Source organism: Pungitius pungitius, chromosome 18 (assembly GCF_949316345.1).
Source record: "Pungitius pungitius chromosome 18, fPunPun2.1, whole genome shotgun sequence".
Lineage (NCBI taxonomy): Eukaryota > Metazoa > Chordata > Actinopteri > Perciformes > Gasterosteidae > Pungitius > Pungitius pungitius.
In genome coordinates, this window is record NC_084917.1 from 11,293,134 (window position 1) to 11,310,258 (window position 17,125).

Genomic DNA, 17,125 nt, shown 5'->3' on the forward strand with positions numbered 1-17,125 from the left:
TTGACTGTCAGTTCCCAAAAAAAATAATTAGGGGGTCCGCGCCTGTCCTGCCGCTGCTCCGACTGACTTGGCTCTACAGGGTTGGTTAGAAGCTTGGTATGAGCGAGGAAGAGCGCGTGTGTTTTCCTGCACCTGTGGAAAGGGCCAAAGGAAACACTTTCATTCATTCGGGTTCGTGTTTTGATCCACTTGACAAATGCAGTTTCAATTTCCCCTCCCCTGTAACCCCTTTGGTTTGGTCCCTTCAAGCCCTCAACGTGGGTCTGGCTGCTAAAGGATCCACTGATTTCACTAGCTTGTTTGGGCATTTCCCGTTTTCACATTTTGGCGCTATGAGCGAAAAGAGGCTAAAAAAAGCTTTATTGAGTTCCAGAGCTGCTGTGGGTTCCACCTTTGACATTATAGGTAGTCATTTCATTCATACTGTATATATTTACAGTAGTTGCACAGTAACATTGATAAATACTATCATTTTAAACAAATTACTTCTTTTTAATACCATCAGGTCATGACTTATTGATATAATGTGCCTTCTTTTTATCTGGTTTTCACAATGTTTTTCCAAATATTGCCAAAATTAAAATGCTGCTTAACCAATTAGAAACCCATTTTTTAATATTACTTGGTTACCTGGTTTATATAACATTTTGTTGCAAACACATGAACTCCTGAATAAGTCAAATAAAGCATGACACCAACTTGTTTGAACGAACATAAAAACAAGTTAAAAAATAAAATGTGTAGAACTTTGATGCAATTACAAACTATGATTTTTATATATTTTATAAACTTTGAAATGTTTGCAGAGACCTTTTGATTTGGTAGTTTCTGTTTTAAATTGAGGTACATGGTCATCGTTGTTGAAGTGGTTAACTGTTCAAATATTACAAATAAATGGCAAAGGTATGAAAGTTTGTCTTATTATTATATCAGATGGTTTTAGTTGTTGTGTTTTAAAGAAATACATGTATGCCTTAAAAGAATAATTTTAGTGAAAAGCGCAAACAAATCATCAGAAAATGGTCACAGCGTAGTACGTAAACAGATGTCATAAAAGTCCACAGTATAGTTAAGGATGTTCGAAAACATCATTCAAAAGTAAAAGCATAGTATGACAAAAAATACATTATACAAGTAATGTGTTGCAGATTTACAGGCTGTAAAAAAAACATTTAGTACATTGAAAGAATATTATTAAAAGTCACAGTTTATTAAAAAAGCATCTCCTAAGAGAAATAGTTTTCCAAGAAATCACCAACCCGTCATAGCAAGTCATAAAATAGCATGTCAAACTCTGGCCTGCATATATCGATTTATATTGATAATCTGAATGTTTTTGCAGGATTCTGCATGCCTCAATGATTCATCCAGTTAAATATTACATCTTGGTGATGACGCATACATATTTCATTAAATGTATAGTTTCCTTTATGTGTGTTGACATAATCAAACAAATACAATTCAATAAAACCATTCAAACTTTGCCTTCATTCAGATCAGCATCCCGTTCAACTTGAATATTTAACTAAAGGTGACGTAACTAACCTTACGTAACGTATAGACAGCATGTCACTGTAGCTTCAATGTAATTAAAGCAGTAAAACGATAGTTTCTCTTCTTGCAGTAGTTTTTTGCTCTTTCTTAAGTGTAGTAAAATGATGATGAAATTAAACTGTGTAAACCTCGACAGGTGTATGGAAGAGTTTACTCAGCTCGAACGGGTAAGGTAACTTTAGCTAGCTTAGGTAGGTTAGCTAACGTTAGCTATGCTAACGCAATTGTAGCTCATTAAGGATATCTTTGCTATAATGTATGTATTAACGTTATTTGTCTGTCTTACCAGTTATTTATTCTTTATAGGACCTGGCTAATATTTAAAAGTTCGATAATAACTACTGTGAACATAGTGCCTCGGGCACCTTAAGAAGTTACGTTAGCTTAAGCGTTAGCCTCAGTCATTGATTACTGTAAAGTTAGTTAACGTTACTTGTTTACTGTTTCCTTATTCTGTCCATATTAACGCTGTATCAAATAGAGTAGTTCTTAGTAACGTTATATAATTCAACTAAATAGAAAGCAATCATATAAACGGATGGATACGTTAGATAGATGGATAGACAACTTAAACTGAATTAAACATTTAACGCTGAACTCTATTGTCTGGGATATATTTAAGTACAACCTTTAGTACCTATAACGTTAACCTACCCATATAACTTGAGGGGCCAATACGGTGTAAAAACGACTGTTGTCTTTACTCTCATGAATCAGAATATCACAGAGGTAAATGGCAAAAACAACGAGTTGGAGATGCTGCTGGAGAACGCCAACAGACTCACGAACCTCTATTCGAGCAAGGAGAAAAGTCTGATTGACGGTGACTATTTTCATTTCATACCTGGAGTTGTCTTTCACATTACTGATGTCTGTTCTAAGGATGCATTAAACTACTCTCTACTTTTTCATGCAGTTTATCATTAAAAGACATTTGAGATAAATCGCCACGATGTGATGATAATGGTGATGCTCTGTCAGACAGATTAGTTTCAGTTTAATGCAGTGTGAGGTCAATTAGTGAAGAAAAAACAGCACAAGATACATTTCATTCACAAACTGAATGTGCCTTTTTGAGTCAACTAAAAACCTTTAAGCAAACATATTGCTGATCTTTCAGAGAGAGACAGTCTTCTTGTCGCAGTGAAGGGACTGCAGCAGACTCTGCAGGAGCAGTGCAACCTCAGAAGTGAACGCAATCACACACTCGACACACACACACACACACACACACACGGTATATTGTTGTATTTATAATACAACTCAATACTTAAAATACTCAAATCAGTATTTTTAAGGTAGAGATATTTACACCCGACTTCAACACATGTTAAGGACAAATAAGGTCTACAACAATATATATATATTCTAGATAGGATAGTGTTGCTGTTGTTATTTTTGCTCTCAATGTTACATAGAAAATATTCCAAATGGCTTATTGCCTCAGTGATATCTACTTAATAGTATGATTATAGTTGGGATGTATAGTTGTCAATAACCAATATTACAAAGTACTATATATAGTATAAAGATTTGATTCATATATTTTGAATCTGTTCATGTTGTAGTAGAGAATGAGAGACTGAAGAAGGATTTGGTGGACGTGAAACAACGCAACGAGAGAGCAGCAAAGGTGAGGTAAACTAAACCCAGCAGTTTGGAACGTTCAGAAACCTTTGTTGATATATGTAGGCTTTACACAACAAAGAACAATTACATTTCCTCTCATTCTTGTTTCTAACTGATTAGTTGCAAAAATACAGACAACACTGTCATTAACACTGTGTACATGTTTTGTGAGCTCTACAGTCAGTATTAACGACACAATTGCTCACCTTCCGCTCCACTTTAGTACAAATAATCTACATATACATTCTACTTTATTAATTAATGTCATTTAATAGTAAAAATCTGAAGCTTTACTTTAACTGAAATTAATTTTCGATCCATTTTTAGCCTTTTAATGCTTTGTTTTGTTTTTTTATTACCTATTTTGACTTTTGGCAAGAGATATCCAGCTAATTGAGAAAACAGATCCACTTTGCTGAAGAACAATGAGAATTGAATTTAACAGCTATCGCGTTCCGGTTTAATCTGACATCAAAATGATGACTTTTGTAAATATGCCTACTGAGCAGTATTTTGAAGTAACAGAAATGTGCGTTAATCAGGACGGAGTGGCTGAGCTTCAGCGCCTCGTCGGTGAAATGAGGGCCGAAGGAGAGAGACACAAGAGGGAGCTAGAGACTGCTCGGCAGCAGTGCAGGAGCGAGTTGGAGGAGCTCCGCACGGAGGCTTTCCATCAGCGTAAGACCCACCCAAACACAGCAACGGGGCTCAAGGTGTTTCAGGGAGGACTTAGATCATCTATGTACTATATAACCCCCTTACAGCCCCAAAGTTGTAGTGTAAAACATAGACTGTGGATCAGCGATATGGGTAAAAGGAATTAAAGCTTTGCAACAGTAATGATTCTATCCTTATAAGAGAAGAGAAGAACATGATGAGGATTGATCTGTTTTTGCCTGCTGTTGTTTTGTTAACTCACAGTGGAAGCTAAAGATGCTGAAGTGAAGACTCAGCTGGAGAAGAAACATCTGGATCTGGAGCAGTTAAAGGGGAAGCTGAAGGAGCAGGAGAGGGAGAGGCAGAGCGAACTCCTAAAGTTACAGATGGAGGTAATTGAAATGCTTCTTCCAGCGGTGTTACCGCAGGAATTTATTTTCTCATTATGCAGGGTACAATAAAATATGAGTTTAAAGACTTTTGACTGACAGAGGATCAGGCTGACTGTTGGTTGGTTCACACTAATCAGCTGATATTAAGGCCCTGCCTTTGAGCAATATCCCCAAAACAATGAATCACTATGCGATTGATTACACTCTCGGGTGTTCAGTAAGTCAGCGCTGTCTCTCTGCACGAGGGGACCAGTGATCTCCAGTTTCACACGTGGACAGGAGACGGTTCACAAGATTTTCATGGAAGCTCTGTGCGTGAGCAGGAGTCCCACAAGTTATTTCAGCTTTGAGGACGGCCTTGCTTTTGTCAGCTTTTGTCATCAGCTTCACTTAAATATTTGTATTGTTTTGCGCTGTACCTTTTTTTTCAGTTTGGTGCAAAGTTAGCCAGAGTTCAGAGTACAGCTCAGTGGAGCCAGCAGCAGCAGCAGCAGCAACACGGCTCCAACCTTCTTCCACAGAGTGTCTTCAAGAGGGTGAGTCTCGCACACAGTACCTCTGACATCTTACACATTGTATAAGCACATAACCCAGCATTAAACGTTTGGACTTTGCTTTGTACTCGGCTCATCACAGACATCGTCTGTCCAAAGTTGTTATCAGCTGTGTCTCCCATATCATCTCGATGTAAATTAGACACCAAATTATTGAAGAAAATAGGCATTTCAGTAATTACATTACATTACATTTCATTTAGCTGACGCTTTTATCCAAAGCGACTTACAATAAGTGCATTTCCACATAGAGATACAAACTCAGAAGAACAAGTAACAAGAAAGTACAATTTTCATCAAATAAGCAGTTTCAAAACATACTATAGAAAAGTGGCATTATAAGTACAATTTAAGTGCTGATCTCGCCGAGTGCTTTTCTCTCAGTGAGGGCTGAACAAGCAGCTTGGCAGATGCAGCGGGTTGGGATGTAGACTGGACCCCATCCATTCATAGTATGTGAAAACCAATGTTTTGAACTGTATGCAGGCAGCCACTGGTAACCAGTGAAGAGAGCGGAGAAGTGGTGTAGGAGAAATCACAAAGGATAATAAAAAACAATCCATGTAGTCTTTAAACACCTTGGATTAAGTTATCTTGAAACACCTCAAGGAGCAATTCATAAGAATCACTGAATGGTAATCGTCTTCTGTTCTGAGAAACCGGCTGCATGTCTAGTCAGTGTTGCTCCGTTCTAGTACAGTGATGACGGACTAACTGTGTGTGTGTGTGTTCCCAGAAGCTGCAGTCCATCCAGGAGGAGAAAAACAAGGAGATTGGGGCTCTGCGTCAGAGAATCAAAGAGCTGGAAGAGAACCAGCGCGGCGGCGTCTTTAACGACAGCCGTCTGAAGAAGCCAAAGATCTAGTTTGATAATTGGCCCGCATGCTGTTGACCTCAGCTCTGCAGGCGCACAGGTCTCCTGACTCTTCCAGGGGGCAGAAGTGAACTCTTTTTGGTTGTCATTTCTAGATTAGTATTTCGGTATCTAAGAGAAAATTGTGTTCCTTCAGATTTTATTATCACGCTCCGACTTGCCGTAGCGCCGCCCTGCTGGTTCACAGAGCACATGTGAGCGCAGACAATGTTTCTCTCTAAGGCCTTAATGCAATCAGACTGCATGCGAGGAAGTGGGGGGAGGTGCTGGAGCAGCAGACGTACACGTCAGGGTGAATCAGTCAGGAAGGAAGGCCAACCACATTCAGGGAATTAGATCAGTTCATTTCCTTTCACTCATTGATCATCCCGCTCATTTCCTCAGCTTGTGTCACTTTACTGAAAGTCAAACCAGCGTTTAACTATCGGCTGCTGTTACCACTGTTTGCATTTCTAAAATAAATGAAAGCATCTAAACTCTGGTCCCTGACTTGTTCAGAGAGGTCTGCAAATACTGTGGTGATGCAGTCTTCCTGAGCCGTACTCCTGATTAACTGACTTGAGCTTAATTCCAAGATCCCGTTGTGCAGTTGATCACACATCATTCAAGGGACGAGGGAGGGTCACAACAGTAAAACACATATATGATCTGTGCAACAGAGTGGCGGATATTTTTTTTTATTCTTTATGCTTTTAAATAAATAGTATTACCAGACATTTTGATAAAGATTCAATGAATTGGCTAATTTAAGGACTGGGCAAATCCTACAAAATGTTTCCAATACATTTAATTGGCAAGTTCCAGATTCCTCAATGTGAGGCTCTGCAGCTTTTCTTTGTTGCATATGATAGCACGCTCTTTTGTTTTAGACCTTTGGAAGGAAAAAAGAATAAGAAGCAATAGGAAGAATTCGCCTGAGGAAAAAAAAATTATTTCAAAAATATATGTGACAAGCCATGTTAAACTGCATCTTGATCATTGAACAGTGCAGTGTTCCCTCACTTTGACAACGCACCTGTATAAAGACGATTGGCCCGATGACGCTTTGACCTTGGGTTTTTTTAATCTCTTTATCTGTGCTGCTCAGCCTGAAGGGAACAGGGAGCTAATCTCCATGGGAACATTGGGTCACGGCGTTGCATAACATGTCATCCTCACAAAAGCCCACAGAGCCACCTGAGCTGCGTAGCAAAGCCTCGCTGAGCCCGCGGACCGAAGCACTTGCACACAAGCCGCGGACTCGGCGTGCACATCGACCGACGGCTGGATCCTTTTACACTCGCGTCTTCTGCCGGGGACCGACATTAGGTATCGGAAAGGATTGGCAAAGAGACCGATTTAAACTGGATTAGAGTTCATTACACCACCTTAATGAGGGGTGGGGCCTGCAAAGCTCTTGGTGTCCGTCCTAAAACAGACGGGCCCCCGCCCCTCCTGTGTTTTGGGGGCATCAGCATACAGTAGTGTGTAAGAGAGGACTGAGAGGGAGACAGTGAGGGCTCTGCTCAGCGTCCTGGGACCTACCGCAATGATTTGGGAACAACAAGTCAGACCCCCGCGTGCAAGTGAAGTAAATTCCTTTCTCTGGATCCCACGGGGCCAAAGGAACAACTTGTTTTATATTGCTACGTGCAATGGATTCCACAGCTGTGTGTTAATGCAGTACAAAACTTTGGAAACTTGGTAAGAAAAGAATATTGCTTCCTATATTTATTTATTTTTTGCTTGCATGCTTTATTATAATATGTATAAATCGTTGCTGAAGCCGTTTGTATTTAAAGTGAGGTTTAACTAGACGCTACTAGATGTTATAATTATGCACCGGTGAAATCCTCGTATCTTTGATGGTCTCCTCTTCGGCCTGTTGCAGAGATGCCTGGAGGCGTGTGCCAGGTGGAGATCGCCAAGCGGCACCACAGCCTCCACAGCCTGTCGGACAGCTCCGAAGCCGACGAAGGGGCCGAGGGTCCGCCCCCACTCACCCCCCTGCAGAAGCTCACCGCCGACATGTGCAAGGACGAGAAGACCATCAAGGACCTGATCATCGGCCGCAGGGTGGGCTTCTACAAGGTCCGCGGGGAGATCGGCTGTGGTACCTTCTCCAGGGTCAAACTGGGTTTCCATGCTCTGACTAAAGGTACAGAAGGCGTCCGTGCTGTCCTTTCCTGTAGGTACTAAACAACAAGTACTTTTGAATAAAAGAGAGCAAATGCTCCTGTTTGAGAAGCTGGAACCAAAGAATGTTGGGCCTCTTTGTTTGATAAGTCTCCTTACTGACAAACCAATGATAAGAATTGTTAATGATCAATTATAGCTGACTCAGCGTGTAAGCATCAGGACGTCAGTGAATTTCTTGGTCCATCAGACAATCAGATTCCAATCATATGAAATACGTTTTCAAATGGGGCATTTGTTAATCGCACTTCCTAGTTGACATCTGGACTGACATCCTCCATTTGTCCTCCTTGTAGACAAGGTAGCCCTGAAGATCCTGGACAAGACCCGGCTGGACAGCCAGGCCCACCGTCTGCTCTACAAGGAGATCAGCAACATGGAGTGCCTGCACCACCCGAACGTGGTGCGCCTGTTTGAGGTGGTGGAGACGCCGAGCCGCCTCTACTTGGTGCTGGAGTACGCGGGGGGCGGAGACCTCCACAGCAGGATCGCCGCCGAGGGAAAACTGTCCGACAACGCCAGCAAGATCATCTTCTCCCAGATCCTCTCCGCCATCAAATATATGGTCAGTGGAACTATTAGGTCAAATTAGACACATTAACTACCATCTCTGTTGCTGCTGGCATTTCATGGACTACTCTAAATACTGCAAGCAGCGACCTCCTTCTGATTTTACTTCCCTTGACCCGTTCAACTAAAAGTGTCTCCTGCTGTGCAGCACGACATCAACGTCATCCACCGGGACCTGAAGGCGGAGAACGTCCTGCTGACCGGCAGCGGCTGCGTGAAGGTGGCCGACTTTGGATTCAGCACGCAGGTCTCAAACCGCAGCGTCGCCCTCGACACCTTTTGCGGCTCGCCGCCGTACGCCGCCCCGGAGCTTTTCCGGGACGAGTGCTACCTGGGGGCGCCGGTGGACGTGTGGGCCATGGGGGTCCTCCTCTTCTTCATGGTCACCGGCACCATGCCGTTTCGCGCCGATACCATGGGGAAGCTGCGGCGCTGCGTCATCGAATGCGCCTACACCGTGCCTCCCTGGGTGCCCGGCCCCTGCCAGAGGCTCATCAAGGGCATCCTGAAGGGGGACCCCGCCGAGCGCCACGCCGTCGACCAAATGCTGGGCTGCGATTGGCTCTTACCGGTGCAGTTTCCCTGGACGCTGGCGACCCCTGAACTTTCGAGGCCCCTGCAGAGCATGCTGGACTCGGAGCGCAGCGACCTGGCGGTGGAGGTGGAGCAGGTGGAGGAGGAGGTCAGGAGCTCGCTGCGGGAGCTCGGCTTCAGCACGGAGCACCTGCCGAACAGCCCGCCCAAAAACAGCCGCAGCCCCGTCACCGGGGTTTACCGGATCCTGCTGCACCAAGCCCAGAGGAGGAGGGGCTGCGACAGTCCCCCGGTGGTCCGAGGGATGGTGAGGGACCCCAAGAGGGAGGGGCTCCGGGCCTATAAGGGCCTCAGACACACATCCAAATTATGTGTGCTTTCATAACAGTATAATGAAGGTGTTTTTTTTATGTTTTGTGTTTTTTATTTAACATTTTATGTTGTTTGCAAGGAAGGTTAAGGATAAAATGTACTTCATTTCAGTGCAGATTGTTTTGGGATATGTGCCTTATGAAGTGAAGAGGCCTGCGTAGGTTAAAATATCCGGAACTCATCATTTTGTGCCACTTCTTCAAGATATGTAAAATTAGGAACTTAAGGATCTAAAGGAACACAGTCACAGTAAATAATTTATTTTCTGTGTAATCACTCATTGATGAAAATATATATTTACAATCCTTTGGCGTGCACAGCGAGGGGGGTTCCAAAATATGAACTTGGTTGTAATAATGAGAGGGAAATGCTTTAAAAACAAACCGTGTCACTTGAAATGGCTCCTATTGTTCATGCAAAACTAAATAAATTGTTGGAAAAGATACTGACGTCACAGAGCAGGTGGGTGCCTTGTTTACAGAAGTTTCACTACGGGCCTGCGAGTAAATAGCAGTCACGACAGCAGCTGGCAGGACACCAGATGACACTCGGGACCCCCTCTCCATCGCCACAACCGGCCCAAACCAGACAGACTCAACCCGGCTCCCCGCACCAAACCCCGCCCCCTCGAGGGGCCTGGCCGACCCCCACCAGCAGGGATCGGCAGATGGTTCGGCGTGGCTGCGGAGACATCTGCAGGCCGAACAATAGGCGCTCTGTGCGGACCGCTGGAGCTGACAGGCCCGGAGCTCCCGCTATTGTGCGCCGCGCTATACACATGCAGATGAGGCTCGCGATAAGAGGGTCCGTGCGGGGGGGGGGGGGGGGGGGGGGGGGTTGTATTCTTTTTTACTGCCAGCAGATGACGGGCTGCAGCGCCTTTCATGCAAATCGGCTTGGTTTTTTGTTGGGTTTCATAAGCACCGCCTCCCCCCCCCCTGACTGACCTCCCCCCGGCACCTGCTTCACCCAAACACGCAACTAAAGAAGACACTTTAGCACCACCAGTGAAAATTGACTTTGTGTTTTTTTATTAAGCATTTTCATTGACGATTTCAAACAATTTCTACAATAAAACTGCCATAAAGACATAAGTTACTTTTTTCAAACATAGTTACAATGGGTCATTTTTTCATTTTGTTTACATTTCAAGTGAATGTTTGTGTTAACATCCTCTCATCATTACATTCACTTTATTACTCTATTTTATAAAGTGAAAACTTTAGAATTCTAGAGAACTAGAGAATTATTTTTAGAATAGTAATTTGTGAAACCTTTAGTTTCTCTGAAGCCTCTAAAGTGAAACCTTTAGAGAATAAACTTGTTCTCATTTTTTTTCTTTTTTATAATATCATTTGTCATTTTGAAATTTCTAAAGTGAAACCTTTAGAGAATTAAGACAATTCTGGAAAGTGGGAAACATTTTCGCTGATTGCAACTGTTGTCATGTTGCTCAGCAAAGAGGACATCGTTAAAAAAGTCTCTTTTTAAGAAGGCCTCTTCCTCAGCACCGCTTCTTCTCCTGCTGCGCGTGCTTCAACGTGCGACGGTCGCTCTGTGGGGCCACAGGACGCACAACTCGCATCTCCTTCCTCTCCAAACCTCATCCGCACAAAGAATGAGGGTCGACGTGTCGCTCTTGCTGCATACCTGACCTCATTCACATAAAGAATGAGAGCCATCTTGGCATGGACGGGACAAGAGGCGACGGGTCACGGGGGGCGGGGCCTCCTCGGGCCCGGCGCCGTGCTGCCTGGACGGTAAACCCTCCTCAGGAGGATCCAGGGATGAGCAGAAACAGGGTCATCCTGTTCATTAGGATGAATATTCCCAGATAAGAAGCTTCACAGCCTCTGAGCGAGAGAGGAGCCTGAGGCCCCCGATCAGCGCTCGGGGAGGAGGATCTCAGGAACCCAGTCGTTCACACTGCGGCTCTCCTCGCAGAACAGGTGCAGCTTCTCCAGAGCGGGGTCCTCCCAAGACCCTTCGGCTGGGTTCTGTTCGGACGCGAGGAAGGAAAGAGGCTTTAGTCACGTGTGTCTTTTCCAGAGTGCTTCAACTATAGACCTCACAGCTGCATGTATGTGTACTCGCACACCCTGGTTATCTGAGCTCTACGTACCGTGATGAGGACACAGTGAGCGTCTTCCAGCTGCGCCTTGTCACCGACAATCTCAGCCATACGCTGCACGTCGCTCACTCTGACGATGCTGATGTCGTTGTCGAAGCAGAAGGACTGGATGAGGGTGAAGTGGATCTGCAGGGCGATGTCACACTGGAAGTCCTCGTCCATGGCCAGGACGCAGAAAGACACACTGTCTGGGTCGCTGTGTGGTCAAAAAAGAAGGGGAAAAAAGATCATAAGATTTCATCCAATATTGATACAAACTGTCTGGGTGGATGCACGCGCAGTATGCTACATCTCAAAGCAAAAACGTGCACTTTCATACTTACAGATTCATCACTTTTGCGCACTCGTAGACACCGACGGTGAGCGCGTCGTTGTCCTGAGCGGACACCAGGACCTCCTCCAGGGCTTTGCCGGTGCACTGGGCACGCTCGGCGGGTTTCTGGATCAGAACTTCCTCAAAAGTCATGATGAAATTGATGAAGATATTCAGCAGAGGGAGAGCAATGGGAAGCTTAGTCAGATAGTTAATCCGAAAGAGAGCAGAGTGCTTTCAGACCTGCAGCCTTCCCGCTTTATACTCCCCAGCTCGTGCGGCGCAGTGAAAGCGCTGCCCCCTGATTGGCTAAAGCTGAATGGTGTATTGGTATGATAATGCTTTTGTCACACTCCGGCTCGTGGCAGATTGATGGGGGTCATCGAGCCGCCCCCCCCCCCCCCCCTCCCCCAGTACCCTCCCATCTGAGTGCAGCAGCCTGCCTGAAACTAAAATAGTTTCATCAAATTAAAGTTTGATCATTGTGTAGCACTTTATGTTTTTTTGCAATTAAGAGAACAGTTGTTGCAGAGCTGCATGCAGGAGGCAACTTTTACAATAATTTATAAAATGCATGGACACTTCATTTTGTCCGCTTTGGGAACGCAAGGAACGATTTATTGACCAGTTTATGCAACACTAAACTAAACCGAGAAATAGAGTAATAGAGAAATAACAAGAATATTTTCTTTTGGTGACAGTATTGCAGCAGCAACAAGGAGAAAGTGTGACGCATCCCCCCCCCCCCCCCCCCCTCTCCCTCTATCCAGCCGAGAGAAAGGGCAGGTGGATGATGCCATCTGTGGACTGGAGGCTGCCCATAAAACGGCCTCATTGTGAGCATAGAATCCCTCTATTATCTCGGTGGCCCATACAAATGCAAATGACGAGCGCGTGCCAAAACGCTGTGCGTGCAGCGCAATCTGCACTGTTGGCCTGTGCTGACCACGTGGCCATCAGCTGTCCAGCAAATCCTTTCTCAGTTTGTATTTATTTACTCTGGGGAATTCAGCGGCCACGCGAACCTAATTCTATAGGAAAACCTAGTGGACTTTGCGTTCAGTTCTATTTGGTATTTGATGTGCAGACCCAGCAAATGTTGCTTATGCGATTCTATTCAAACCCATATCTGAAAACGCTTTTAATTTCCGATTACTTTTGAGAAAGTTCCACTCACTGATTTGGTTTAATTTGCCATATGGTAAACATTCACTAATCTCATCATCTGAGCCTTTAAATAAACTTGTTTTTGAAAACCTTCTGTCAAGATTCCATCGTCCTCGCGCACAACACAACCTTTACGCACGGCTCTGGTTCTTCTGCTCCACGGATTCAGCGCTCTAACAGCTCGTGAAATGTTAGTTCTTCTTAGGCTGCAGAATAATTCACTGCATATCTTGCATCAGGTCAGGCCTGCTGCCACTGCTGCCTAAATAAGAGGAGTGCAGTGGAGAGGCCGTGCAGGAGACACGGGTTGGCGGTGATTGATTCAGCGCTATTGTTCTGCGGAAGGCAGAGCGGCAGATGGAGAACTGTCGCTATGAGGGACCCTCCCCTTTCTCCTAAAAACCGAGGTCAACCCCGACCCCGGGCGCGCCGCTCTTTTGTCTACAAGTCTCCACATTCGGCCGGCTGTTGTCTGAGTTCTGATTAAATTTCAATGCCAAAGAGAAGAGCTTATGGTCTAAACTTTCACAATGAATAAGAGTTATCTCCCAAAAGGTGCCAGACGTGTAGATGCAGATGCAATCACTTTCAGTTTGAGCTATAAACACGTACGACAATGCCGAAAGTGTTTCTCCATAAACAACACAACAACACAACTGTTATCTGTGCATTATTGCAACAACAACACTTTTTTTGGGGTGGGGGGGAATTCACTTTCAGTCTCTGTCCGTGGTGCCAAGGATGGACTCGGCTCCAGTTGATAGAGATTTGGACGCTGATATAAGGGAGGATCAGCTTGCATGTCCACGGGGCAGGCGTGTGCAAATCGATACCGACCTATTGTTGCCGCAGCACATCTGCCACGCACGCGGAGGCCTCCCCGGCAGCGCGACAGGTGTTGGTGGTCAAAGCTCTTACGCGGTGACCTGCGGCGACTCACCAACGCTTTGAACTCTTTATTGGGGAAGGAAGGTGTCCAAAGCTGCAGTATGAGATGTTCAGGCTGTTGCCGTGTGCTTTTATAACCTTTGAATGTGGGAACATATACGCGAATAGTTTTTGACAGAACTACTAAATAACTTCTAATAATTCTGCCTGGACGCAAAACTTTAAAATGTAGCGGATCAAAGACAAAAAAAAAACTTCCATCACGCCCAGCAGGTGCTGTCTGACTTCTTTTGTCTACCCTCCCCTTCGCCCACCCCCCGAGGGCAGATGGTATCTTTCAGTTGCTATGGGGAGTGATGCAGAAAGACAGATAAAGCACGCAGGCCACGCGCCTCAAGTGAGGACTGGATTTAGGCATCCAAAGCAGCGGCGCGTGCCACTGCCCAATCTACACGGTAACAAAAAAAACAAAAACAAAGAGTGGAATTGGCCATAAAAGTAGAACTCTGTCTGACATCGAGGGCACGCTTGTTGCATTATGCCACGTCAAACATTAACAAACGTATGTTTAAGGCTTGGAACAATTCGATCTTAGCATCATATGATGGGAAACATGTCCTCTGCACTTTCTGTAGCATTTTAGGGGTTTTTACAAATTCAAGTCAACCATGCTTACATGCAAACTGTTGGTTTTAGAGTACTTGAGGTACTTTAAGAACACAGAAAACGTAAACTAATGGTGGAGATTTTGGAGGAAAACACATGTAGCCAAGAATAAGTATAATTCTATGAATCATTTATTTGAAGCTAAACCTCAAAATGTTTTGCAATTTTTATTGCGGAGCCGTTTATGTACATTTTCAGATTTGAGGACAGATTTAATAATGCATTTCTATTCCAGTCCACGCGGCCAATTTTTAACATTCAATTTTCTTTAGTATGAAACAGAAAGTGAAAGTTGCCATATGTGAGGAAGCAGACATCAGATTTGCAGGAATATTGTTAAACGGTGGCTGGCCTCAGAAAAAATGACATGGGTTTGCAAAATGCTGTGATGTTGAGTGTTGGTGATTGTGAAGAAAACCTTTTAGAATTATGGTCTAAATAGGAGTTGTTGGTTGCTTCTCATTGGTGGTCTCCCTGTGTGGTTTCATTATTCCTGTAATCTGAAAGAGTCATTAAAAAGGTCAGAGTTACTACATCTGATCCTTTCAACTAAAACTTCCCCCGATTTCTAAGACTTTTCTATAGGCACGCGTCCCTGAGGGTGGGGAGGGGGCTGCAGGCCTGTTGTAGTCATTGTGCACCAAACGCCCAATCAGAGAGTGAGCGTGTGCCGGGTCTGCAGTATAAATGCTGGCAGGAGCCTTGGAGGAAGGACAAACTCCCTTTACTGGACTTTCTGATCAGCTGAACTCAAAGCCCAACTTTCACCATGCAGACTCCCGGGAAATCTCTGAAGGAAGCTCTGCTCTGTGCTCGGAGCGAGGATCGACTCACTGTTGGAGTGTACGAGAGCGCTAAAATTATGACAGAGTAAGTAAACTAAACATGACTCAAATATGACTCCGGCATCCACTATGAACAGCCCAAAGGATCAGTGTCTGACAGCAGCAGCTAACCAGTGACTTTTCTTTATCCACAGCGACCCAGACAGTGTGTCTTTCTGCGTCCTGGCCATGGACGAGGACTTCCAGTGTGACATCGCCCTGCAGATCCACTTCACCCTCATCCAGTCCTTCTGCTTCGACAACGACATCAGCATCGTCAGAGTGAGCGACGTGCAGCGTATGGCTGAGATTGTCGGTGACAAGGCGCAGCTGGAAGACGCTCACTGTGTCCTCATCACGGTACGTAGAGCTCAGATAACCAGGGTGTGCGAGTACACATACATGCAGCTGTGAGGTCTATAGTTGAAGCACTCTGGAAAAGACACACGTGACTAAAGCCTCTTTCCTTCCTCGCGTCCGAACAGAACCCAGCCGAAGGGTCTTGGGAGGACCCCGCTCTGGAGAAGCTGCACCTGTTCTGCGAGGAGAGCCGCAGTGTGAACGACTGGGTTCCTGAGATCCTCCTCCCCGAGCGCTGATCGGGGGCCTCAGGCTCCTCTCTCGCTCAGAGGCTGTGAAGCTTCTTATCTGGGAATATTCATCCTAATGAACAGGATGACCCTGTTTCTGCTCATCCCTGGATCCTCCTGAGGAGGGTTTACCGTCCAGGCAGCACGGCGCCGGGCCCGAGGAGGCCCCGCCCCCCGTGACCCGTCGCCTCTTGTCCCGTCCATGCCAAGATGGCTCTCATTCTTTATGTGAATGAGGTCAGGTATGCAGCAAGAGCGACACGTCGACCCTCATTCTTTGTGCGGATGAGGTTTGGAGAGGAAGGAGATGCGAGTTGTGCGTCCTGTGGCCCCACAGAGCGACCGTCGCACGTTGAAGCACGCGCAGCAGGAGAAGAAGCGGTGCTGAGGAAGAGGCCTTCTTAAAAAGAGACTTTTTTAACGATGTCCTCTTTGCTGAGCAACATGACAACAGTTGCAATCAGCGAAAATGTTTCCCACTTTCCAGAATTGTCTTAATTCTCTAAAGGTTTCACTTTAGAAATTTCAAAATGACAAATGATATTATAAAAAAGAAAAAAAATGAGAACAAGTTTATTCTCTAAAGGTTTCACTTTACGATGAAAAATAAGATTCTAAAATATTTAAAACCACATTGATTCTCTAAAGGTTTAACTTTATGAATTTGAAAAAAACAATTACATTCTAACTAAAAAATTTGAAAAAGTTTATTCTCTAAAGGTTTCACTTTAGAAATGTAACAATGATGAATATGATTAATATTATACTTATAATATCTAACAAAAAAAATTGTCAAATGATACAACATATGCCCTTCATATTTGATTTCTTTGTATGATGAAAAACATAAATAAATACATTTCTGAATTCAGTTTTGCCTTCTGACTGTACTTTTTAAGTTTACATGTTACGTTTGATTTAAATCCATCTTTTCTTCTGCAAAGCTGCTCCAACCTGGGTTCACTTTTGGACTTTCCGAGCTCTTTGAGGGGATTTGTTTATGTCTCATGTGACTACAAACCTTGACCAACACAGCTGTGCTCAGCCTGCAACTCAAAACACGTCTGTTGACCATCACACATCAGTTCTGGGGAAACGGAATTGAAGTATGAGCGCTCTCTAAATGTGAGAGAGCAGTAAGTGTACACTAAGAAATTTACCTTCAATCAGTTAAAGTGCTGATTGAATATGAGTCACGTTTGGGTGGTGACTGGGATAAAGGTGGCCTGACTCCC

General features: G+C 44.6%; 4 protein-coding genes across 5 annotated transcripts; 3 read left to right on the top strand and 1 right to left on the bottom strand.

Moving 5' to 3' along the window:
* The first annotated feature begins 1,055 nt into the window (after window positions 1-1,055).
* LOC119226681 (coiled-coil domain-containing protein 152-like) lies at window positions 1,056-6,104 on the top strand. Of its 2 annotated transcripts, XM_037484877.2 has the most exons (8): window positions 1,056-1,721; window positions 2,272-2,377; window positions 2,675-2,743; window positions 3,123-3,187; window positions 3,726-3,861; window positions 4,105-4,232; window positions 4,664-4,768; window positions 5,523-6,099. In XM_037484877.2, the coding sequence occupies exons 1-8, from the start codon at window positions 1,656-1,658 to the stop codon at window positions 5,649-5,651; spliced, it is 804 nt and encodes a 267-aa protein (XP_037340774.2). In that variant the 5' UTR covers window positions 1,056-1,655; the 3' UTR covers window positions 5,652-6,099. The 2 variants fall into 2 exon arrangements, with proteins under 2 accessions (XP_037340774.2, XP_037340776.2); XM_037484879.2 differs by lacking the exon at window positions 2,675-2,743 and having other exon boundaries at window positions 5,523-6,104.
* Window positions 6,105-6,262: 158 nt separating this feature from the next.
* On the top strand, window positions 6,263-10,051 carry nim1kb (NIM1 serine/threonine protein kinase). The gene is made up of 4 exons (XM_037484875.2): window positions 6,263-7,343; window positions 7,531-7,797; window positions 8,132-8,400; window positions 8,554-10,051. The coding sequence occupies exons 2-4, from the start codon at window positions 7,533-7,535 to the stop codon at window positions 9,322-9,324; spliced, it is 1,305 nt and encodes a 434-aa protein (XP_037340772.2). The 5' UTR covers window positions 6,263-7,343; window positions 7,531-7,532; the 3' UTR covers window positions 9,325-10,051.
* Window positions 10,052-10,319: 268 nt separating this feature from the next.
* gadd45gb.1 (growth arrest and DNA-damage-inducible, gamma b, tandem duplicate 1) lies at window positions 10,320-11,999 on the bottom strand. Its single transcript, XM_037484956.2, has 3 exons — window positions 11,766-11,999; window positions 11,434-11,638; window positions 10,320-11,308 (listed from the first exon to the last, which is right to left on the bottom strand). Exons 1-3 carry the CDS (start codon window positions 11,906-11,908, stop codon window positions 11,195-11,197), a joined length of 462 nt encoding a protein of 153 aa, XP_037340853.1. The 5' UTR covers window positions 11,909-11,999; the 3' UTR covers window positions 10,320-11,194.
* Window positions 12,000-15,203: 3,204 nt separating this feature from the next.
* Window positions 15,204-16,346, top strand: LOC119226767 (growth arrest and DNA damage-inducible protein GADD45 gamma-like). Its single transcript, XM_037485033.2, has 3 exons — window positions 15,204-15,346; window positions 15,456-15,660; window positions 15,786-16,346. Exons 1-3 carry the CDS (start codon window positions 15,246-15,248, stop codon window positions 15,897-15,899), a joined length of 420 nt encoding a protein of 139 aa, XP_037340930.2. The 5' UTR covers window positions 15,204-15,245; the 3' UTR covers window positions 15,900-16,346.
* Window positions 16,347-17,125: the final 779 nt, after the last annotated feature.

Coding starts and splice junctions, on each gene's coding strand:
- LOC119226681 (XM_037484877.2), top strand. CDS start 1,656: ATGATGATGAAATTAAACTGTGTAAACCTCGACAGGTGTATGGAAGAG. Junction 3,862..4,104: donor CACGGAGGCTTTCCATCAGC/GTAAGACCCACC, acceptor GTTAACTCACAG/TGGAAGCTAAAGATGCTGAA. Junction 4,769..5,522: donor CACAGAGTGTCTTCAAGAGG/GTGAGTCTCGCA, acceptor GTGTGTTCCCAG/AAGCTGCAGTCCATCCAGGA.
- nim1kb (XM_037484875.2), top strand. CDS start 7,533: ATGCCTGGAGGCGTGTGCCAGGTGGAGATCGCCAAGCGGCACCACAGC. Junction 7,798..8,131: donor TTTCCATGCTCTGACTAAAG/GTACAGAAGGCG, acceptor TCCTCCTTGTAG/ACAAGGTAGCCCTGAAGATC. Junction 8,401..8,553: donor TCTCCGCCATCAAATATATG/GTCAGTGGAACT, acceptor CCTGCTGTGCAG/CACGACATCAACGTCATCCA.
- gadd45gb.1 (XM_037484956.2), bottom strand. CDS start 11,908: ATGACTTTTGAGGAAGTTCTGATCCAGAAACCCGCCGAGCGTGCCCAG. Junction 11,639..11,765: donor TGCGCAAAAGTGATGAATCT/GTAAGTATGAAA, acceptor TTGACCACACAG/CGACCCAGACAGTGTGTCTT. Junction 11,309..11,433: donor CTCACTGTGTCCTCATCACG/GTACGTAGAGCT, acceptor GCGTCCGAACAG/AACCCAGCCGAAGGGTCTTG.
- LOC119226767 (XM_037485033.2), top strand. CDS start 15,246: ATGCAGACTCCCGGGAAATCTCTGAAGGAAGCTCTGCTCTGTGCTCGG. Junction 15,347..15,455: donor AGCGCTAAAATTATGACAGA/GTAAGTAAACTA, acceptor CTTTATCCACAG/CGACCCAGACAGTGTGTCTT. Junction 15,661..15,785: donor CTCACTGTGTCCTCATCACG/GTACGTAGAGCT, acceptor GCGTCCGAACAG/AACCCAGCCGAAGGGTCTTG.